The following is a 24,264-nucleotide window of genomic DNA, read 5'->3' as shown; positions in this document are numbered from 1 at the left end:
AGAACAGCGCCGATGACACACGTTCGACAATTAAGGCCGGAGACAAACACACATGCATGCAGGGGCTCCGCAGGGAGCCGCTAAGGGCAGGAGGAGGTCAAAGCTCCAGCAGCCCTCTAAACATTGTAAACATACTTCCTTCCTCTCTCCCTCTCCCTCCCTCCCTCTCCCTCTCCCAGCTGCATAATCAGAGGCGCCGACAGGCATACTGAAACTCACTGCTGCAAACATCCAGACGCCCATATCGCGGCCAGACGCCCTATCAGCACTCACCTTGTCATCTTCTGCTGCTCCCAGATCAGACACGCAGCGCTGGCCCGGGCTGTTAGGAGCGGCCTCTTTCCTCTTCTCCCGCTCCCTCTGACTCGTGTGTTTGGTCTTGCAGGGCCGCTTGCCCTTGGGTTTGTCCGTGTCACTATGGCGACGGGGCTTGAGGGGAGGGGTGCCTCCCATGGACAGCTCTGGGGCCGGAGAGGGGGGGCCCCTCCTGGGCTCCTTGAGGCCACGGTCACCTGAGAAGGGGTCCGGCGGGTACGCTCTGTCCTTCAGCTGGCTGGGGGGAAGGGGGGGAGCAGCTACTCCTGGAGCAGGAGGAGAGGAGGAGAGAGAGAAAGAGAAAGAGAGAGAGGAGTGAAGAGTGAGCGGCTGATAGTGCGGGAGCTCAGTGGAAGGGGAGGATGGGAAGGTATTGCAAGGCCATCTCTCACCCTCTGTTGGTTTATTAATGAGTGCATAGAGCTGTCTGGGAGCGCAGCAGGCCTGCTCGCTCAGGAAAAAAATAAAAATAAAAAAATAAAAAAAACACACTTGCATGCACAACAGAGGCTCGCACAAACAACCCTGTAGTGACTAGTGCGCGCTCATTCATTGCAGCAAGGACACCGCTATGAGTAAACTCCTTAAACAAATGTGGCACTGTCTGGTTTCAGCTGCATACAGTACATATTTATATGAGAAATAAAAAAATAAAAAAACCCTGCCCTTGAAACCCACAATGTCAAAATGCTGTTTAAATAGCTTAATGGAAATACATTTCCTCCTAAAGATCGCAGCGCTGCTAACTGCACGTGAATGTGGTCGAGGCTCAGAATAAGCGTTCCATTAAATCAGTCAAAGGCAGGAAACAAATGAGGAGGGGAGTGAAATTTTATATCGTGCCGACGCTTAAACGTATAAGCACTTTTCTGTGCGATTTCCTGTTGCAGCATAAGCCTCGTAGAATACGAGATCCTTCACGGCAGATGAATGTGTTTTAACATCTGATTAGAGGAAGGAATCCTGAAAAAAAAAAAAAGAAACTGTGGCAAAAAGAAAAGACCACAGCCCTGACAGACAGATGCACAATGGAATCACCACATTCATTTTGACAATATGGCTGTTGCCAGGGTGATGTTATCTAAAAAGGTAAAAGTAAAAAAAAAAAAAAAAGAAAGAAAGAAAGAAAAAACTGTGGCCAATCAAGGCCTACGAGGCCTGTGGTTTCTGCAGGAAACATTAAACCAAAAATCTCCCCTGCTTTATTCACTTCCTTTAATCTCTCTCCTGCTCTTTTATTCTCTCCTCCTTGTCTCGTCTGTGCCTCCCTTTGCCTCAGTTTGGGCACATGAATAAGGGAAAGCCCTGGTTTTAATAAGTTACCCCCCTTAACACACACACACATACACACACGAACGCGTGCTACTCGTCCTCTCTTTCCCTCTGACTGGTCTTGAGGGGAAAAAAAAAAAAAAGAGAAAAATCATTGATCACACATTAGTCACACTACACCTGCCCACGCATATCTCCACCAGCCACTTCCCTCATTCGCTCTTTCATCGCTCTCACAGAGCCCCGCTGTAGACCAGCTGAACAAAAATCCCAAAACCACAAGAGAGGAAGGAGGAGGGGGTAGGGGGCGGTGGTGCTTCGCTGTTAGTCCCCTGGTTCTGTTTCTGATTGCCCAGCCTTTCCCCTGGCAGGAGGAAGTATCCCCTACCTCATTTCCTCTGCACCCTCCCCACAGGCTCCCGGGAAATCCCCTTAAGACACAACGCTCAACAAGAAAGTGAAACGTGAGCCAAAGATAGATTTCCGTTACCCTAGCTGAACTCGGAGATACAGAAGTGGTTTGCACGGCTGGCGGTTCATTCTCACCATTAAGTAGCTTCTCGCAGCCCCATTTCCTGTTGATCTCGGCTCTCTGCGCCGCCGCTGCTGCCGCCGCCGCCGCTCGGTCCTCCGACTCGCCGGCCCTGATTTTGCGATCCCGGATGCTCTGCGCCGCCGGGCCCACTAATCGGGGCTGGGGCCACACCCGCTCCTGTTTGATTTGCTGGGAGCCGTCGGGTGAAAGCGTGCCGGTGGCGGGCTTGCTGAGTCGCAGTCCCTTCAGCTCGATGCAGACCTTGAGCTTGCGCACCTCGTCGTCGTCATCCTCGTCGGCGCTGGTCTGCTCGCGCTCATCTGTGAACCACATGCACACAGTTTGCATCTTTTACTCATCTGAAAATCGTGATGGTTTTGAAAATTAGATGAGAAAATTCTCATCCCACATTTGGTTTAATAAACATCTTTAAAAACCTGCTGGATAAACTAATAAGAATCGATTATGAACAAGCTTAAACAGCATAAAAGGCCTCTCTTTTTTCTAAATAGCTCCTCTCACCTGCACACTACACTATTGTATGTACATGCACACCAGTCTGCAGACAACTGAGCACAAAGAACAAAGTCCATTAATCACTACATTCTTATGGCTTGTAAACCCCCTCTGAGCCTTGCATTTAAAAAACACACACACACACAGAGGCAGGAGAGGCAGGGAGCAGACAGATTGAGGAGTAAAAGGGGAGAGAAGTCAAGAATCGGGCGGAGAAACAAAGCAATAAAGACCGGAGAAGCAGAGGGAGAGTTCTCCCCCTGAAATTCACGGGGGACGGGTATTTGACTTGTCTGCCAGTGCCAGGGAGAGCGGGAGAGCGAGCGCAATACCGCATGCCAGAAAAAAAAAAAAAAAAGGAAACCCAAACAGATGAGGGAAAAAAGAAAGGAGATGAAAAGAGAAGAAAAGAGCAGCTTTGAAGAGGGTGGGTAAGCGCAGCGGAGGAACGGCAGAGCTGAAAGAAGAGAGAGAATGGCTGTCCCTCTTTCTCGTTTCTCTCTAGCACACTGCTCAAAGGCAGGATTAAACACTTCTCTGAGCTGGCTGCCACACAGAGCGAAAGATGGGACAGAGAGTGGGAAGACGGGGGGTGGGGAGGGGGGTGGGCTGGTGGGTGTGTGTGTTGTTGTGGAAGGGGGGCTTAAGGTGGAATTGATTGGGAAGGAGGAAGCATCAAAAGGAATAGAAAGATTGTTTAAAAAAAAAAAAAAAGAGAGCGAGAGAGAAACAAGGGATGAGACGGGGCTCAGCACCACAGAAGACGAGGGGAACAGAAGTGGGCAGAATTAGAGTGCATGGAAAGCAGATGAAGAGGAGGAGGAGGAGGAGGAGGAGGAGGGTGGGTGGTGGGGTCGTTTGAGGAATACGGAAGTGGCGTGTGGCGAGTTTAAGTAATCCCCACCTGTAGAGAGTTTGGGTCTTTTCTCAAGGTGGGACAGCGCGTCTCCGTCCTCGCCGTCCGTGTCCTCCTGCTCGGACTTGATGCAGAGCGGACGTTTCCTGGCGGCGGCGGCGGAGGGGGAGAAGCCGAGGCAGGATTTCTCCTCAGGATACCCCTTCGCCGGCGTCAGAGTCGGGGGCAAACAGTGAATTCCCTCGGGCTCTCTCATCAGCTTCTTGGGTCCGTCCTTTAGCCCTCCGCCCCCGCCCTGCACGACACCTCTGGCCCCGTCCCGGGCCCCCTGCCTGGGGGACAAAGGTTCCCTCTGGCCCCCGCAGCGCTGGAGCACTGGAACTCTGTTGTTAGTGTACGCCGGCCGGACGCCTGAGGAGAGCAGAGCAGAGACAGACGGATGGAAACGGACGGGGGGGGGGGGGGGAGGGAGAGGGAGAGGGAGGGGGAGAGGGGAGTGGAGGGGGCAAAAATAAGCAACAGAAGATGAAAGGGAGACAGACACATGGGGAGAGAATGCAGACAGACAGACAGACAGACACAGAGAGAAAGAGGGAGAGAGAGCAGGGGAGGGAAAAAAAAAGGGGGGGTGTGGGTGGGGGGGGGACAGGGTGAGGGATTGACAGAGGGAGAATGCCAGTTAAACACCAGCCAGCTTTTATTCAGCTTTAAAGACAGGCAGTAAAACTTTGATGGGGTAAAGACTTTTTAATCTGATGTGAGCCGAGCCAGCGGCCCGACGCTCCGCTGCAGCCGCTCGCACTTCCACAGGAGAGGCAAGAAAACATCCTGCGCACGGTAACTCCCATCCCTCCACTCGACCACCCCCCCCCCCCCCCCCCCACCCCTTTTTCTCCGTCCGTCCTCCCCCACGGCATGACCGCACCACGCCCTTCTCACACAGAGCGTGACTCTCCCCTCCCCTCCTCCTCCCCCCCCCCCCCCCCCCCCCTCTCCTCTCCTCGACTCCCTCTCCTCTCCCTCTCCGTCTCCCTCCATGCCATAATTAGGCTCACACGTCAGCCGCGGCCTCGCTCCAACACACAGCTGGGCTCTCAGCCAACGTAACTAACCCCCCCCTCCCCTCCCCTCCCCTCCACCTCCCTTCCTCCCCCCTCTCTCTCTTTCCGTTGCGCTCTCCCATCCGCTTTCACCCACTAACTCTCCCTCCTTGCTTTCACTCTCTCTCTTTCTCTCTCTCTCTCTCTCTCACGCAATCTCTGCCCCTCCTTCTCCCCTTGCCCTCCCTCTCGATCGTCTCTCGGCACAGATAAGCACAAAAGGCTTCTTGAAAATAAAACTCCCCCTCTCTGTCTCTCTCGCTCGCTCGCTCGCCCGCCCGTTCGCTTTTGCTGCCTGGCTTGTATAAGAGTCTGTGTGCATGTGTGTGCGTGCATGTGTGTGTGTGTGTGTGTGTGTGTTGAGTCTGTGTGTGGAAAAGTGTGTCTTTTTTTAGAGTGACCCGGTCTCGCCTAAGCATTTGCTGCAAATGCATGTGAGTGTGTACGCGCACCTATTGTTTGTGTGTGTCCCTCTCTGAGTGTTCATTTGCAGAGTGGCTGCATGTGTGTGTGCGTGCGTGCGTTACGAGTGTGTGTATGTGTGTGTGTGGGGTGCTGGGTTACTCACCCTCCCTCTCTGCCTGCCTGGTGGTGTGTTGGCAGTGCTCCAGCGCTCGCTCTCTGCGCTGGCCGTCTGCCAGCTCCCGTCCTGCTGCCGAGGCAGACACACACACACCGCCGCCCTCCTTCTCCTTCAGCTCCAGCTCCGAGAACCGCATCATTGCCCGCTGTGCGCACACAGACACACACACAAATGCAGAGAAAACCCATGAAAACTACTCATCATCTGCCCACGCCACTCACTCACACACACACACACGCACGTAGCACGCACATACACGTACACAACCTCTCTAAGCCTCAATCTGGCCTCAACAGCTACAGAAGCAAAAAATTGCATCAGAAATCACATTGTCTCAAAAATCAACAAGAAAATGCCAAAGAAATTTAACCCACACACACGAAACGCACACACAGGACACACACAACAACAACAACAAAAAAAGGTAGACAGATAAAATCACAAGCATGGCATCAAGACACAGGTTAGACTACTGCAGCCACTGTGAGTCCATGCGCTCTGGGGCTTAAGTCCTGGCATCTCCCTTCCTGAAACATAAACATGGCTAGGAAACATATACATCTAAGCCCTGAGGCAGAGAGAGGAGAAAAAGATGAAAGAAGGGAGTGGGGAGAAAAAAGGGGTGTGCAGTGATACAGAGTACAAAGGAGACAGAGCCCATCAGAGGCAGATGTGATAAGAAATGTAAAGAACTGACCTCCCAGTTAGCTGCAGGTTGACTTATATTACTCCCCTCTCGTGATATGACTTCCATCTAAGCAATTAGAATGGGGGGGCTCAATAATCTGTCCATCATTTCATCTTTTTTCTTTTTTAATGAACTTTTTTGTTATGGTTCTCCACATGTTTCTTTACACACAATAGGCAGCCACAATCCCACAAAATAACACAATCAAATTAAAGTGACTCAACAGGTCAATTAACACTGCATCAAAACTATCAAATAATTTCTGAACCGCATGAATGGCGAATTTGTAAAAAAAAAAAAAAAAAAAAAGGAGAAACAAAACAATACGTTTTCTAAGCATGATTGATAATGCTAATTCGGTTTTAACTGTCTCATTTATTTTTTTTCTCCCAAACAGACTTCCACGTCTAATTTTCTTTTAATGTCCAGAAATAGAGCGTTTGATAGCTTTGTATTGCAGCTGTGCATTGACAAGCATGACACAGACAAAACCACAGTTTTCTAGGGTGCGTTCACAACGTAGACAGACATGTGCAACCTATTAACATATCTGCCTCTGAGCCAGTGGGTAATATAACATGTTTTTTTTTTCTGAATGTTGAGCATTAGGGGCCTGAGATAAGTGTAAAACCAATAGCTCTACGTTCCTATGTGTGTGTGTGTGAATGTGAATGACGGGGGGGCGGGGGGAAATGAAGGCCGAATGTAGGGCGACGTTACTGTATAATTGTGTGTTTACAGATGCTGCGAGATGTGTGTTAGCGGAGAGAGGGTCTTTTTAGCCAATTGGGCGAGGGGAATTCTAACCTTGGACAGCAACCAGGCAGGGCAGGGTAGGCCGTCGGTGGGGGGGGTGGGGGTGGGGGTGGGGGTGAGGGTGAGGAGGGTTGGAGGGGAGGGGGATAGCAACTGGCGGATGGGGGCATGCAGAAAAGCCTAAGAGGAACCCCAAAGAGGGCAGCTGCTGGATTTTTAAGCACGCTGCAAGCCCTCCACTGCCCCTAACCTTGGGGTTAAGCATAGCCAAAGGCGGTGTGAACTGTGAGGCTGCCACAGCCATGCTCTCCAAACTACAGTATGTGGGCTCTATAGCACAGTCAGCACTAACGCATGCTTTAGCCCCCCAAGGCAGTCACACAAGGACAGGCACGTACGGACACACAAAACACGCACGCACAGAAATAACCTTTGCAATGACTGCTCACTAATCACCATACAGAGATGGCAGCCCTGGTTAACCTTTGAACTGCCCGCCCTGATAGAGGGCCTCAACTAGCCTCGCACTAAACCTCACTTAGACAATGATAAATTAAGGGGAAGGTCAGGCCGACTATGGCCGGGACAGTAGCACGACAGCACTTGTATTTATTTTGCACTGCGTCGTAAATGCAGAGTGTGCCAATTTCATGCAGGGCTTGTTCCACAGGCAGTTCTGAATATTGCAGCGAGGGAGTAAAAAGATAGTGGTCCTTTGGGGGGGAAGGGGAGGGGGGAAGTTTATTCCTGCGTGGATGTTAGAACTGAAAGTATGTTTGAAATGTCTGCACGTAGGAAAACGAAAAAAAAACATTGGTCATATTGACCTCCCTGCAGCCCACCACCACCACCATCAGCTTGCGCCCAATATATCCTGTATATCCCTCTCTATATACACCCACAAGTGTTAATAGCCTTACCTGCAGCGCTCTCTGTTCGCGGCTCAGCTTGCTGGAGTCAGCATACAGCTCAGTGGTGACACATTTAAAGCGGTCGCCAACGTAGCCTGAGGAGTTAGCAATCCTCTTGGCCAGACTGGATCTACGAGAGCCCTTAGATGAAGTCTGGTTACCATCCTCGTCGTCCTCATCCCCTTCTTCTTGAGACTCGCCCAGGTCGACAATACTGTCTTCCTTCTCTGTGTCCCTGTCGCACATTTTCTCCTGGTCGGACCCCATGCCTGCGTCTGTGCAGTGGTGGTGCTGGGTGAGGTGGAGAAGCCGGCTCTCCCTGTCCCCTTTGTCCTTACCAGAGCTGCGCTCCCCAGATGTGCGGGCACAGTGCAAGGTGCTCTGGTCGTGGTCTCCGGGGTCCGGGCTTGGACTGTATTCCTCCAGGCTGTCCTCGGCCTGGGCCAGCTGCCCCGGAGAAGGTGGGGATGCGCTAGGACAGTCCGTCTCCTGAGGGACCTTTGGGTTCCCAAAGGGCGTTTCTGGCTGTCGGTCGGTGTGGCTGGGCTTCAGGGTGGGGCTCTGTCCAGCGTGGATTGTGTAGGGATGGGGAAGGTGGTGTTGGTGTTTTGGCTCATAATCAGTCTTTGTCAGATTTTGGTTACTATGATAACATTCATTTTGGTTAACCTTGGCGCTCGTGTCACAAGAGGGCTGTTTGTGGACCGTCGGCGTAGACTCAATATCTGTGTCTGAGTGTACAAGGTCAATGCAGACGATCTTTTCTCTGGATGTTACAGAGGAAGCAGAAGCTTTGTTTTGACTGCCGCCCTGTCCTTGTGCCCCTCCTTCCCTGTCGGACTTTATTTGGCTTCCTTCGTGCATCTCTTTCCCCATACTGTGATCTCTGTGGCCCCCGCTTTCTTCGACGGCTCCCCGGGACTTCTCCTGTCCCCGGGGTTTCAGGGTTGCGTCTCCCCTCTCTGGCAGCTTGTTGTCTGTGTGAGTCTGCATCAGGGGATGAGCCATCTCCTGAGAGTTATAAGTGAGGTACTCCCCTCCTGGACCAGCTGGGAGGTTGTGGTAGGGTAAAGGGTGTTTTGCTGCCATTTGTGTCGGGTAAAGGCTGTTGCTGCCGAGCAGTAGTGGGTGGGGGTAGACTGGGCCTTTCCCTCCGATCGGCAGGGAGTGGAGCGCCATGCCGTCGGGGATGGGGTAGTGCAGGTAGCGGTTGGCGTAGGCCAAACTGTGGTTCAGGTAAGCGTCACTTTGAGGGAGATAAAGGTGGCCAGGAGGGTGGCCAGGAGGGTGGCCAGGAGGGTGGCCGTTCTCTAAACACGGCCTCTTGTACGAGGACACCTCTGGCGTGTTGTCGCCTCTCTTTGTGGTCAGGGAGGACTTTTCTGTTCCCTCTCTGTGGTGGCCGCCGACTGAGGGATGCTCCGACTGGCTGGGGCTGTGTTTGACCCACTCGCCGTTGGGTTTGGGAGAATGAGCCCTGGAGCTGACCAGAGAGGAGCCAGAGTGTTGTGTCGAGGGAACGCTGTGGTTGGACTCGCCGATCCTCGGACAGGACGAGCTCCGCTGCTGAGGGAGTACTCTCTCCAGACCCTTGTGTTTAATGACAGAGGGCGAGGAGCCTTTGGCTTGTGAGAGGCCCAGCTCTGCGTTGGGCCTCGGAGAGGAGGGCAAGCCTGGTGTGTGCTGCGTGTGGGAGGGGGACGGGCTGGGTACGACCCAGGAGGAGTGTAAAGTGCTGATCATCTCTGGCCTCTCGGAGACCTTTGAAGAAGTGCTGCTGACCACAGAGTGAGGGTGGGAGGAAGGAGAGAGCGACAGGTTCTCCTTCAGGAGCTCTCGGCTAGGAGGCAGTCCGTAACGTGCGCCTGGCGCCATAGTGTCCATCTTGACTGGGAAACCGTTGGGAGGCAGCCCGAACTCAAGTATTCTTCCAGACAAGTCTAAGGGCTTCTCTGCCGAGTCTTTGGTTGCTTGGGGTTGGTGAGCTGGCCTCTCATAATTAGGTTTGGAGGGCGACCTGCTGGGTCTCCTCTCCACCCCCACGCTCCTGTGCTCGGGCGCTCCGTCCCTCGGCCTGTGTTTGTGGGGGCTGGGCCGGGCGGGAGAGGGCTGCTCTGACGCCATGCTGCTCACGGAGAACGGATGAGGAATGGACTGCGTGGATGAAGTGGAAGAAGAGGAGGAGGGAGGCTGTACTATCCTAGCAACTGGCCTTTGTAGGTCCAGTGAATTGTCAGTGAGAGCGGGGGGAGGGGGCGGCTGGGAGAGGCGAGAAGATGCGTGAGAAGAAGAAGAAGAATCAGTAGGCAGGCTGTTACTATTATTATTATTATTCCCACCACTGGAGCCACTAGTGCTAGTACCACTGGTGTTATTGTTGTTGCTGGAGCCCTTCCTGGAGGGAGGTCTGCTTGGTCTGCTGCTCCTGCTCGGGGACCGGTCCCTGTCCATAGCAGCCTGATGGTGCTGAGCGTGAGGGGAAGGTTGGTGCAGTTGCTGTGCAAATGAGGGCGGGACGCCGAGCCCCTTGTCCTGGCAGTGCACCAGCGACGAGGGGGCCACCGTGACCGTGGGGATCCTCATAGGAGGCGCCACCAGGGGGGACGAGATGGGAGAAGGAGGGTAGGGCGGCATGTAGTAGGCAGAGGCGGCCGCGGGGTTCACGTTCCCCCCCTGAGCCGCACACAGAGAGGAATAGGCCAGGTGCTGGGGGAGATAGGGGTTGGGTTGGCTGAGCAACGACGCTTTGTACATGTTAAGAGCTGCGTATTTGGATGTGTCCATGAAGGGGTACATGCTCGCCTCCGGGTAGGGGCTGAGCCAGGGCAGGCGGAGGTAGCTGCCGCCGGCGCCCGCCAAGCCCAGCTCGACCGCCTTTTCTCCTGGACCGACTCTGCGCTCCAAACCCAGACCGTCAGCTCCACCTCCAGGAACCAGCATGGGCTTGTGGAGCCCCGGGGGAGCTCCCTTGTAGAGGCCCAGGTATCCGTTGGTGGGCTTACGACTGTCCAGAGGCCCATCAGGCTTGTAGATGAGCTCTGGGATTCCGTCCCTGTTGTACGCCATGATGCCGGGCGTCTCTCTGCTCTTCTCCGCCTGTAGTGCTCTGATCCCGGGGTATACAACCCCACCGTGGAGACGGAGACCATCATGCATCAGGGCGGTCCGGTCCAGCCCCATCGCCGCCAGGGGCGTCAACCTTGCATCCACCTGCAGTGACAAAAAAAAAAAAAAAAAGGGGGAGGGGGCACGGCAGAGAAGTTATGAGAAAATCAGATCCATCTGAGAAAAATCTGAAATGTGACATTAAAAACACGACTTGTATTTCTTGATGTTCGAGGGGTAAGTACGTGCATGCAAATGGTGAAACAGATCAAATGTTTGGTTTCCAGATAACGGTCGGTGACTCATGTGACAGAATGAGTCAACAGAGCCGAGGACGAGCACAGGGACTTGCCATGTTTTGTGTGATGTGGTTCCCTTGTCTTAGTTCCAGGTTGGTTTGTGTCTCAGCATCGACATCACGAACAGATGTTGCCCTGTGGAGAGGAGCAAACAGTTAGCAGTCAGTGTCTTGGCTCTGTCACACACACACAAACACACACACACACACATATATATACACACCACATGTCTGTTGTTTTGCCAAATAAATTGACATGGCAAAAAAAGTCATTTCATAAAAACGCTAAGAGAAATTACATAGAATTTAAATATTAAAACAGACTTTCTGGGGCAGGCAAATCTAAATAATGTATCAACATATGCATTATTGCTATATGGCAATCAAACGTGGCACAGAGATGTGTAACTGAGATGAGACGCGGAGAGTGGAGCGAAAGCACAAAGGAAAAAAAAAAAAGATAATGGCACCGCCAGCCATAGTCATCACAACCTTCCTCTAACTCTCACTCCTGCTCACACACACATACACACACAGCTCCACTGAAGTAGTCGCTGGAGATGAAAGCACTGTGTGGGCTCCCCTCCTCCCCTCCCATCCGTCAACACCCCTCGGCTCCCCTCCGCCCCCACCCACCCACCTCCTCTCTCACCCCCAGCCTGCCTACCCTTGTGGGCTAGACGTGCATTGTGGGGCTGCGTCTATTCAGTCACGTTTCACCACACACTGGTCTGCGCGCCCTCTTTGACCTGCTCTCTCAGCTGCTTCAGCCAGAGCAGCGAGGGAAGATTATACACCAGAGAGCACTTCGGTGGGAGACCATTTACCCGCCCGCCGACGCAAGAGCCACAGATCAACAAACACACCGACGACCACGAGGGGAAAAAAAGAGAAAAGAACGCAGCTATGCAAAATTTACAGAAACGCACAGAGCAAGAAAAAGATAGATGGAGTAGTCTTCTGTTGAACAAACATAGTAGCAAAAAATATATATTATAATCCCACTTTGACCCCTTTGTGTATGAAATGCCTTTTAATCTGTACATGTTTTGTTTACATCCAGATTTCATTAAAACACTGTAATATAGTGGAGACGTTATCATGTGAGATCTGAAATAAGTCATTATAATATCATATTAAAGGAAATGACCAGTTTAATGACATTAAATCTGTGCTTTTTAATCAGCTGAGTGCTAATGGTGCTGTTTCTAATGGCTTTTTAAAAACAACAAGAAATAGGTGTTGCAAGGGTTATTCATTAAAAAGTAACAATAGCATTATAGCTATAATGTTAGTAACAAAACAAGTGGACCACACAGATACTGTGTAGCTCAGTGGGAACAGAATCTATGAGTGAACTGTTGTGACATATCTACAGCTTGTTTTCCACTTGATTTCTATGTTGCAGTTTCGTTTTTAAAACATAAAAATCCACTTTTTAAGAAGCGTGACAATACAGCTGCTGCCACATCACTGAGTCAAAGAGCCCGCAACCTTGTTAGGAAAAAAAAGGAGAAAGAGAAACTGTGACAAACCACACGAATTTAGCATTCATAAAATATTTCAGAACAAATAGCTAGTAAAAAACAAGAGAAATCACAAGATGCTGGAGCTTTTTGTGAGTCAAGTGGCATCTTAGATGTTTACTAACCCAGGCTACCTGGGTGGGTTGAAGAGGATGCTTTGAAATCCTCCTCTTATTTTTCCATTAAACAATGAGAAAAGGTGAAATGACCCCCGCGTATCAGACGTTATTCAAGAGTTAATTTATAGATATTAGACCTAATGGCTCGTTGGGGTTGGACATGTTTGTGAGTATGAGTGAGACACAAGAGGAGCCAGCGCAGAGGCAAGGCGAGGTGAGAGACAGAGGGAGAAGTGCCTTTAAATAGTGCAGCTGAAGCCTCTCGGTGCTCGGCGGTGCAGGGAGCAGCAGCAGAAACTCGGCTCCTCGATCATAGCACAGAAACGCCTCCGAGACTCGCTGCCGCGCCGCTGGCACGCCACTTTTATTGCCGTGACCCGGGGCCCATTAATCAGCCTGCTGCGGGGCCCCTTGGCATGGCTCCTCCCTGCCCCCAGCGCTCCCCACCTCCTCCAGCCGCCCACCCCTCCCCTCCCCTCTCCTCCCTCTCCGCCTGCTCTGCTCTCCCTGAACTCCTTTTCCCGGGGCCAGTCCGGCTTCAACAACATCCGCATCTGACGGAACTAAAAAAAAAAACGATGTGTGTGCGTGCGTGCGTGCGTGCGTGTGTGCGTGCGAGCGTGGGCAGACGACGAGCTCCAGTGTGCCAATGTGCGGCGCGCAGCCACGTGTGTGCTCCTCGTTGCAAATTACACACAGACGGCGTTGAGAAATCACGTCGCTCCTGTTTCCTGTGTTTCCTGGAGCGACACACGCACCTTTCTCTCTCTCTCTCTTTCTCTCTCCCACACACACACGCGATGTCACGCTGCCTTCACGGACATTTCTCTTTAAACCTAAACGCAGCCACAGCCGCCACCACCACCACCACCACCACCACCAGCTCTAATGTAAAGAGGCGCCTTCTCTTCTCTGTCTGAGAGAGATCTATGTGGAGGAAAAGAAAGACAAACCAAGAGAGGAAACGATCCGTTCCGTTCCAGGCCGGGCCAGGTCAGCAGCAGCTGTAGCCCCACAGCTAAAGAGACAGCCATGTGTCTCGCCGCGGCCTGTTAATACCCCTCTACGTGCCCACACAGAGCTGACGACCGATCTCATTTCCATGAAATTAATAGTGGTCCGGCTAAGATGAGAGGCTGCACCGGGGCCTCAAGGTCAGGATCAAGCACACGGTGGCACCGCCGGGAATAACACTCCGCTTTTGGATGCGTGTGCACGCTCCGCGAACCTGTTTTGAGCCAAGACGCGAAGTCCTATCTCGGTCAGCGTTTTACCGCCGGCGTGGCGTTAGATAGCCTATAAGATGCATTTTAGAGGACATAATTATTATTTATAAAAAATATATATATTTTTTTAAAATTATGTTAAGCTACATAAAATGCTGCGTACACATCAGCAGTGGAAAAGCTTTTGCATTTCCAATGATAATTTCAGAGCTTTCAAGCAGCAGTTTCCAGTATTGTTCCTGGGCGCCGGGCAGCGCTGCATTAGTGGCTTTTAAAAACACGACGCTTCATTATATTAGAGGAAGGAATCCTGCCAATGTGTCACATTGTGAGTGGACGGACGCCGGAGGAAAAAAAAAGGAGAGAGAAAGGGAGAGAGAGATAGGAGAGGAGAGGAGGAAAAAGGCAGAGTGTGTTGACGCCCATCCCCGCTGCTAAGAATAGTTTGCGCAACAAACAACTCCCGACGGCCGCCCAATCCATCACAGTGGTCGGCAGCAGCAGGCAGGAGGGGAGGGAGGGAGGGGGGTGGAAGAGGGGGGTAAGGAGGAGGAGGAGGGGGGGGGCGCAGCGGTCTGAGCCGCGTTTATAAACCAGACCGCTGGAGCGGAGCCCCGACTCGCACCATTAAACAGAAAACCACCGGGTGTTTTTTAGCGGAACCTCGCAGAGCTGTGCGCAGGGGCCTATTTCGGTGTTGTGAGCTTTTTTTTTTTTTTTTTACAGGGAGGAGCAGCGGCAGCAAACAAGGAGAGAGGGATGGACTGATTAAGAGAGAGGAAATAGTGAGAGAAAACAATCTCTATCTATCTATCCTTCCTTCTTTTTTCCCCCTCTCCCTCTCTCTCTTCTCCATGTTTCCTGCCTCTGACGACAAAGACTTGAACTCTCCCTGACCTGCGGTACACGCACCGGAACAAACACTGGCACCGCTCATCATTTCCCCTCCAGAGCCGAGGCCTCTGTGCTCCCAGCGCAGCGCAGCGGTCGCGTGCGTGAGAGAGAGAGCGAGATAGAGAGAGAGAGAGAGAGAGAGAGAGAGAGAGAGAGAGAGAGAGAGAGAGAGAGAGAGAGAGAGAGAGAGAGAGAGACACTAGTGAACGTGACTGTATCACCATCAGTTGACAAATGACCAACTAGACTAAACGCAGATCCACAGTCATCGAGTCCAGGACGCATCAATCATTCACAGACGCCCTCTCCTCTCCTCGTGTTTACGATCTGACTTTGCGCGATCACGATTGCGCGTCAGGTCGCTGCAACAACAACAACCACCAGGAAACCGGGAATGTGGGTCTGTGTGTGTGTGTGTGTGTGTGTGTGTGTGTGTGTGTGTGTGTGTGTGTGTGTGTACACCGGGAGTGACGGCGCCCTTTCGCTCCGCGTCCCTGGAGCTTTGCCAGGCTCTGTGAAGCGCAGAGCGCCGATCAACTCTAAAAAAAAATGCAGTGTGACGCAGGATAATCTCCGCAGCGACGGGGGTGGGGTGGGGATAAACACGGATTAAATGCGGGCGCGCGCGCACGCACACACACAGAAACCACACACATACACACACCAAACACAACGAGGCGGTGTGTGTATGTGTGTCTGTGTGTGAGAGAGAGAGCCCAAAACGAGAGGAATTCTGCGCACACTGTCGGTGAACAAAATAGAAATCAGCGGGAACAAATCCAGGAAAACACATTAAAAAGAAAAAAGAAAAGAAAGAAAAAAACGCGCGCGGACCAAACGTGGAGCCTGACTACTTAACTACACAGCCTCGGGGCCACACTCTCCACAGCACACACACACACACACACACACACACACACACACACACACACACACACACACACACACACACACACACACACACACACACACACACACACACACACACACACACAGCGTCATAAAGAGAAACAGCGCGCAGGAGAACGCGAGTCCAATTTTAATTGTTATTGATTATCAGGCTGACGCGTGCCAAATGGTCCAACTGATCATCTCCAGTGGACTCGGGGGCTGTTGTAGCCCACAGAAAGTTGACACGCTGACAGAAACAGAGAGAGAGAGAGGGAGAGGGAGAGAGAGGTGCTGGAGGGGGAGATGGATAGAGGAGGTGAGCGCTGCGCACACACACAAACACACACACACACACACACACGGAGCGCGCTGCTGGTCGGAGCGCGGAGCTGGAAGGAGCCAACGGCGTCTCTTCAGCTGTCACATTATTAGCGGCCGAGCTGTAAACAAGGGGCCCCTGCCTCCTCCCGGGCCGCTGCACAGCCGCATGCAAGTCGGTGCACGGTTCAACTCCCCCCCCGAGGCAGCACGGCCGTCAACAACGGTAACATTGTCAGCCCCCACCACCACCATCACCACCACCACCCCCCTCCTCCTCCTCCCCGTGCTGTCACTAGGGCCCGGGCGGCGGCTGCTGAACTGGCTCTATTCATCCCGGGCCAAATGAGGACTAAATGGCCCTTTATGCCACCAAAGGACCTGATTGTAATCGGGATGCGCATGCACGAGTCGCCCCGCGTTTACCGGAGGTTTCTTGACTTTTCTTTGAAACTGCTGGCGCTGCTGGATGCTCCTGATCAAAGCACATGACGCTATTTAAAAAAGAAAAAAAGCCCGACTCCCTCCCCCCGCCCACCCACCGTAACACATATATGTTTAACATTAGATGACTCATTGGTGTCGTGTGAAGTTACGCATAAGGAGAAATGAACGGCTGGTTCAAACAGGTGGCCAATCGGTGAGGTGAACCACAGCTTTCACACATCTGACACACTGGCCCTAGATTTCAGGCTTTTTGAAAAGGTCACAGGTGACACGTGACGCCGCTGTGCGACCACGTGCTCATCTCCGCGGTGAGAAATACAAATTAATTCAAAAACAAAAAACACAGTTTCTGCGTTGGAGGTCAAAAACTTCACACACTATACACGCACAACCAGAGGTGCGGTGTTGTGTACATCCATCCATCCACCTGGACGGACACACAGCGGCAGATAAGACATTCCTGCTTGAAGAGCGGTTGCTGTAATAAACTCCTATCGCCATCATCCTGCTGTGCTGCCAAGCATCTGTGGGATTTCGTCAGATAGATGCCCGAGGCACAGACGCCTAAAAACACACACACACACAAACGAGGGGGCCAGATCGAGCCTGCACAGACTCGGAGGAGGGAGCTGAGGTGTGGTGTGTCATCATTACTCTGCTGCTCAATCAATCTTCCCCATTGGCTCAGGCCGGAACGTGGTGTTGAAACTAAACACAATCATGACGGGATTTTTTTTTCTAATTAAAACCCATAGTCTATGTGTTTATACCACATCGGGTCACGGGATGCGACATCTAGCAGGAAAATAAAAAACATCCAAATCATGCTTTTGGGGGACGTGATGGGGCAAAGGGGAGGAATTACTGTCCAAACAGCCCGTGCGTAATTGGATGCAGAAGCGTCCGTTTTTGTTTTTTGTTGTTTTTGTTTTTTTTACGCCGGAGTATGGAGACTAGTGTGATGTTGTGTGAGCTGTCTGTGGCTCGTCCCCACCGTCTCTCTGTGTTTCTGTGAAACAGCAGGGCTACTGCGCGGGGGCCCGACACGTCTCTGCGGGGAAGTGATCCGTGCGCTCCAGACCTCGGCGAAAACAAAAAGGTTTGTGGAGCGCTGAGAGAGAGAGCGGAGGGAGAGAGAGAGGAGGAGGGAAGGAGGGAGGGGAAGGAGGAGGGAGGGGGGCGGCTCTCCTGTTTCATCGCGAGGTCCCGGGAGGCCAGCACGGAGCATAGCTTCAATCAAACCGTGACGTCTCCTCCGGGAGCTGCGCAGCGCCTGGAAAACCGATCTCTCCTCGGCTCGCTGCCGTGCCTCCGCTTTTTGTTCACACGCACCTCGGCTCAGCAGCAGCAGCAGCAGCAGCAGCGAGCGCAGCGCCGGCAGCGACGAGCCTGTTGTTTTATATCCAGGCGTGAGTGAGAAAGAGAGAGACACAGAGAGGGAGGGAGGGAGAGAGGAGAAAAAAAGAAAAACAACAACAAGCGCGACAACAATAAGACAGACCTCATGTCTCCGAGTGGAGGAGAAAAAAAAACGGAACACGGGCATTTCCTTTGACGAATCTCACCCATTTCCCTGCTTATTTCCCCGACACATTAGAGCCGGTTTGATCTGGAAAAGTGGCCCCGTGATTTCACTGTCGCTCTCCCCCCTGTCTGTGCCTAATATTCCCCACGTGCTCCTTATTGATTCCAGATTAGAAAAGCGGACAAACAGCAGGTTAATGGGTTTAAAATGGACGCGGTGTCCTCCTCCTCCTCCTCCTCCTCCACCCCCCAGCCCCACGCTGACACATCCACTGTCACCAATCACTCAGCATCACAATATGACCCAGCATGCCCGGGGAGAGCAAAGAGGTTGGGCTGCTGCTGCTGGTGGTGGTGGTGGTGGTGCCTTCAGGTGCGCACATCCACCAACTCTCGTCGACACGTCTCCTGCGTGTTTTCAATGTTACTAACTGTATGTGAAGCACGTGAGACATGAAACAGAGGTGGCAGTGAAGCCTGCGGTTGGTTAACCACTGGAGCTTTTCTCCAAACTGCAGCCGATGTGTTCGTTTTAAGAAAAACACAAGTGTAAAAACCATTGCTCAACAAATCTCTAACTAACACCTTTTAGGTCACCACTAGAGCTCCCACACTGGCTTCAAGTATCGATAATGGTCAATAAGCCTCGTTCACAATAAATTTGACCTAATTTCCGAGTAAAAAAACAAACCAAATGTTGAATTACTTTAGCGATCACAGAAACCTTAGCCATGGATTATCACAGAGAGGTGCAAAGTTTAGTGTGACCCGTTGTCCCCATATTAGTAACCGGGTTAGATTTGAGCCAGCGAGACCACAAATGCTATAAATTTGACAAGAAGGCTGATAAATTCAATTAGATGTAATGCTAATTAATTACATTTGGAGACATCCATGTTATTTCCAGCCAGTTGCGTGACAGACAGAAAAAACAAACAAATAGGCTAGATATTTTTCAACAACAGCTGAAGCCAACACTTCATATAGAAGATAATCAAAACTCGAAAATTACAACCCCCCTGTGTTTCCCCTTGAACCCCACTTTGACAACTTCAGGGCCCGAGGGAATGAAGCAGGTTTTTGAAAGAGGTGTTAAGTCCTCTCACAGGAAGAGCGAGCGAGCGAGCAAGCGAGAGAGAAATCAGTCTGTCAATCTATGCTGAGCAGCTCTCCCCCTCCCCTCCCTCCCACGTCCTCCCCCTCTCCCTCCCCCTCTGTGTTCCAACACCTGGAGAACAGATCAGCCTCACGCTGACTTCACAGCGCACAGTGGAAAAATGATGCGCAAAACAGTCCGACGGGGTTCACTATAAATAAACTCGGCCCACACAATATGTGAACTATTTGTTTTTACGCTCCCACAGCACGAGGGAACACGCTCTGTTAACGGCCTCTGTGCTTTAAAGATCAGACTGCTTTTTGTTTTTTTGGTTGGTTGTTTTTTTCCCAAAATGAAAAAAAAAGGTGGAGACAGGGCCAGATATCTGAAGGTGTGACATCCACCACGTTATTCTCACGGCCCAGATGCATAATCGATGACCTCTGCTTGTGTGTGTTTGTCTCAGTAGGATGCAACCACAAGATGACAATCAACTATTACGGGCTATCAACACCTCATCGTCTGTCTAATAAACCTGCATCAGAAAAAGTCCCGGCACATCAGCGTTTTCTACCAAAACACGCTAGATTTAAGTGGAACATAATGGCTCGTGACAGGATAACAGCGTGTTATTTGACCGGTTTGGTAAATAATTAGCCACACAGCCTCATAAATCAGCCTCCCTGTAATCATCCAGTGTAATTTTATTAATTAAGGTTTCAGCATTTTCCCCCTGATCTCCAGTGGTTGTTTGATTGTCGCTCCTCTCTACGCAGCGTAAATGTCTGACGAGCTCACGGCGCGTCCCTCTCACCGCTCCATCTCCGCACCAGCTGAGACCGAGGTTTCATTTAAATACAATTAAGCTTTTATTCTGCATCAAAGCCCCCTGAAGTAGCCTCCACCTCCTCCTCCCCCTCCCTTCTCCTCCACCCCCACCCCCCCTAGTTAATCCCCCCTGCGCTGGGCCCCACGACTCTCCAAAGGTCCCAACACGAGGTCCTGCTCTCCAACCTGCTCCGGCGGACGCGTGCGTTTTTATCTGCGATCTTCCACCTACTTACTGTATATGTATGCATGTATGTATAGATGGCTGTGGCTATATCCTGTGCGGATTGGCTGCCGGGACTTAAGTGGTCTTTTAGTAGCTGCTTCCCTCACTGAGCTCGTCAATGAGCTGGAGCCAGCCAATATGAGGCACATCGATCGTCCTAAGAGAGCGTTCCCTAATTAGTGCCTGTGTGGCTCCCGGACAAGGCAGCATGGCACAGAACGGCACGGCGAGGCAAGGAGGTGTGTGGGAGGGGGGATAATAATAATAAAACTCCCCAGATATCAGCCCTCATTTTAGGATGGGGAGGGTGGTCCATGTGGAAGTAGGACAAAGAAAAGTCCCGGACGGATCTGCTTTTTACGCGCTGCAGCCCCGCGGAGGAGCTTTGAGGAGAAATCGTGAGGGGAAGACGACTCAGCCTGGATCTCATCCAACGCGCCTTGCAGCACTTAGCCTATTTCAATTAAATAGCCACTTTATATGAAGTGGTTCACACCGATCGCTGCCACCCACGGTACCGTATAGAGGGAAGATGACTGTAATAGGGTGGTGGGGGAAAAATCTTTTAATTCTGATAATGGCGGAGGAGAAACAGCGGAGCGGATTTTATATATATTTTTTTAAAAGTGGTTTAAAATGCGTCTAAAGTTCGCGGAGCTGTGGAAAAACTCTCAGGGAACGACTGGCAGGTTTGTTTTACACGGTTCAAACTTTGTTATTAACGAGTGTGTGGGGAGGAGGAGAGGGGGGTGACACTTCCAACCCCCCCTATTACAAACAGGAGAGCTGCGCGGATCGGGAGCTACTGCTGAAAGGCGGGGGATGGGGGTGGTGGAGTGGGGTGGGGGGGGGGGTGGGGGGTCCTAAATGGCGCTACATGGATCCTCTCCGTGCGCAAAAGCATATTCCCCTCCTGCGCTGCACAGAGAGCGAGAGGCTGCGAGACAAGACAGAGTAGCGCAAAGTCACATCAGAGAACACCTGCAAGACATGAAGCGTGTGTGTATGTGTGTGTGTGTGTGTGTGTGTGTGTGTGTGTGTGGGAGAGAGAGAGAGGGTTGTGATTGAGTGAGAGAGGGGTGGCATGGTGCCAGAGTGGTTTCCGTCACCTAGACAGGAAGGTGAGCGGCCCCCACCTCCCCGCAAACACCTTCTCCCAACACCACCTCTGGGACCGACGAGACGACTGATCAGCGTCCACTCTGTCCAAACAAAGCCCCTACACACATCCCCCATGAACACACATATATATACACACACACTCAGCTGTCACACCGACACACACGCAGACACACAAACACGCACGCACCGCGGGGATGCCCTCCAACTGAACTGAAGCGTGTATAAACGGAGCAGCGCCGCTCGCTTCCCTTTGGCAGGGCGAGGCTGGATTCCGTAACCTTGTTTAGCGCAGAAGCTCCGTGTGCGCGCACGCACACGCGTACATACACACTCATACCCCCCACTCGCCTCACAGGCGCACACACACACACACACACACACACACACACACACACTTCGTCACACAACAGAGTGCGAAAAGCCTGAATATTCACCATCGAGGACGGCGCCACTTTCAAGTCCGTTAATCTCCAGGACGTCCTTCTCACCTCGGCCCGGTTTGACAGGACAGTTGTGGAAAAAAAGGCCAAGCTCACGGTCGGATCATTATGTGTGTGTGTGTGTATGTGTGTGCGCGTGTTATTTATCAACCACATGCCACTGCCCCGCCGAAACGCACAAAGACCACCCTATGCGCTATTCTTAGAAGTGGCCGATCCTCTCTCCCAGTCTCTGCGCACAAACACCGGGGCTATCACGATCAGACACAACCGCACAGGACGACTCATCCTGATTTAAAAAACACAATCACACAGCAACACAACAACACCAGCTGCTTTAAAACAATCTTAGATGTTGTGGTCCCGTTTACAAAAAAAAAAAAAAAAACACAAACACATACAGACGCACTGTCCGTTTTCTGCTCTCGTGCAGAGGAGAAAACACGCAAAAGATTTCTTTTAATTCTAATTATCATTAAACGCCTCACCTGGGTAATTAGTGCTGGTTCCAACCGTGGTCCGTGCGCTCCACTGACGCCTTTTTCCTGTTTTGCCAAGTTAACTCGGAGGGCAGCGATCCGTGCGTAGACGAGCCCGGTTACGGTCCTGTCTGCTGGAGGCAGACGATCCCGGCCGGAGAGGAGAAAAAAAAACAACTAAAAGTGTCTAACAGGTTATCCACTTGTCACGAAACAAAACAAGTCTTACATACGAACCGCTCGGTCTTTATTCTATTGTCTGCGGGAAACTCTCATCCATGAACCTATATCTGAAACGGACTTTTTTGCTGCTGCAAATGTCACTTGGGTTTCCATAAAGCAACAAAAAAGATCCTGCGCGGAGGAAACGCGGACGTCAGTGGCAGAAGAGAAATCCACACACACAAAAAAAAGAGGATCCGTTAAAGGTGGTTTAAAGTCGGAGAGCCGCTGCGCCGCACGGCCCGGGCCCCTGAAGGATACAGGTGGCGAGGTCGGAGGACTCGCTGAGAAATTAATTCAGCTCGGCCGTACCTCGCAGCAGCGCCATGTTGGGTTTGAGCGGAGCACGCCGTCCTCGGAAAAAGCCCCTTTCTCCCGCTCTCCGTCACTCCATGTCCTCTCCGACTCAGGAATCCGCGTCTCGGAGGCTTCGTTGAAGGTTATATCGTGGAGCTTTCCGTCCCGCGTTTTCTTCGAGTATAGTAGAAGCGGACAGACAGCCCGGTGTGTACGCGAGCAGCCCCCGGTTCGCACCGAGGACGCACGGAGCTGTTCGGGGAGTGCCGCACGGAATGGATGAACGCTGCCGAGACCGAGCGACTCGCTCCACTCCCACTCGCGCAGACTCTACCCAGAAGGCCAGTCGGGAGACCGCAATTACCATAAGCCTCCAGCGCACGGCAGTGGCTGCGCGCGCACACGCACGCACACACACACACACACCACACACTGAGACACACACACAGAGCGAAACACACACACACATGGAGCGAGCGAGCGAGCGAGAGAGCGAGGGAGAGAGAGAGACAGACACGAGCTCCGCTGAAACTCCAAAACAGGAATAGGCGAGGTTTTCGCAGCAGAAATAAGGCAGAAAATGAAGTAATAATGATCATGACGGCAATAATGACACAAATTACATGGAAAGATAAGCTAAATGCTTTAAAATGAAAGTGAAATTAGAATAAAAATAGAGCTTCAACTAACGGAAAGGTGCACAAATAAAGCCAAATTTAAACTTTATATAATTTATCATATGCAGATATAGCCTATATTTAAACATTATATCAGAAACACTGTTATTGCCCAAATTAAAGACAAGGATCTCTCAAAAGCTGGAAATAGGTGCATATAAATGTACAGATTGATTAAACAGGCTACTATAAAAATACTATATACTGTAAATGTGTCTCTGAACACTGAATGAACTGTAACCTCCACATATTCATCTCTTCAGACCAGTGTGGGGGTTTTTATATCCTCCAAATTTTAGTGTTGTTTACATTTTCTCCCTACGATTTATAGTACAGCATAGATCCAGTTTAAATGTCAGCGTAGCTCCCTTTTCCTTTTTTTTTTCTTCTCCAAGCCAACAGATAAGGTAAATCTGTGGAGCACACGGCTGTAGAGAGAGAGAGAGAGAGAGAGGAAGAGAAAGAGTGGGAGAGACAGAGAGGGAGAGGCAGCTCAAGGCTGGGGCACATCTGTTAAGGCTCCCATGTCAAGTGAAGGAGGAGGAGGAGGAGGCTATGAATATCAAGCCTGAGGTGTGTGCATCATGTGCCTGCATGTGTGTGTGTGTGTGTGTGTGTGTGTGTGTGTGTGTGTGTGTGTGTGCAGAAGAGAGAGAGAGAGAGAGAGAGAGAGAGAGAGAGAGAGAGAGAGAGAGGCCAGCAGACAGACAGACAGACAGATAGAGGCAGAGTAGGAGTAGGAAAAGAGAGGGGGACTTGAAAATGGAAGGTCTGGCTGCGTTTGCCACAGCTGCTGAAAGTAGGAGTTAAACCAGACGGTCATAGGCAAACAAACACAGAGCTCTCAAAGCATTCACATATGGGCACATAAAAAAAAAGCAGGGCTCATCTCGAAGGCCGAACTGTCCAAAAGTTAGGAGACAGAGGCACAAAGGAAGTGAGGAGGAGAGGAGGAGGAGGAGGAGGAGGAGGAGGAGGAGGAGGAGGAGAGGGG

General features: G+C 51.6%; 1 protein-coding gene across 1 annotated transcript in view; it reads right to left on the bottom strand.

Annotated features, from left to right (window-relative positions):
• LOC311004619 (BCL-6 corepressor-like) overlaps positions 1-22,906 on the bottom strand; it is a 36,100-nt gene extending 13,194 nt beyond the window's left edge. Inside the window, 8 exon segments of the mRNA XM_083996752.1 lie at positions 274-581; positions 2,134-2,442; positions 3,543-3,905; positions 5,163-5,322; positions 5,875-5,931; positions 7,542-10,742; positions 10,990-11,071; positions 22,084-22,906. Of these exon segments, the coding sequence (XP_083852878.1) occupies positions 274-581; positions 2,134-2,442; positions 3,543-3,905; positions 5,163-5,322; positions 5,875-5,931; positions 7,542-10,742; positions 10,990-10,992 (4,401 nt within the window). The 5' untranslated portion in view covers positions 10,993-11,071; positions 22,084-22,906.
• Between the last annotated feature and the right edge of the window lie 1,358 nt (positions 22,907-24,264).

Source organism: Trachurus trachurus, assembly GCF_905171665.1.
Source record: "Trachurus trachurus genome assembly, chromosome: 21".
NCBI classification, from domain to species: domain Eukaryota; kingdom Metazoa; phylum Chordata; class Actinopteri; order Carangiformes; family Carangidae; genus Trachurus; species Trachurus trachurus.
This window is presented reverse-complemented; position numbering and strand designations above follow the sequence as displayed.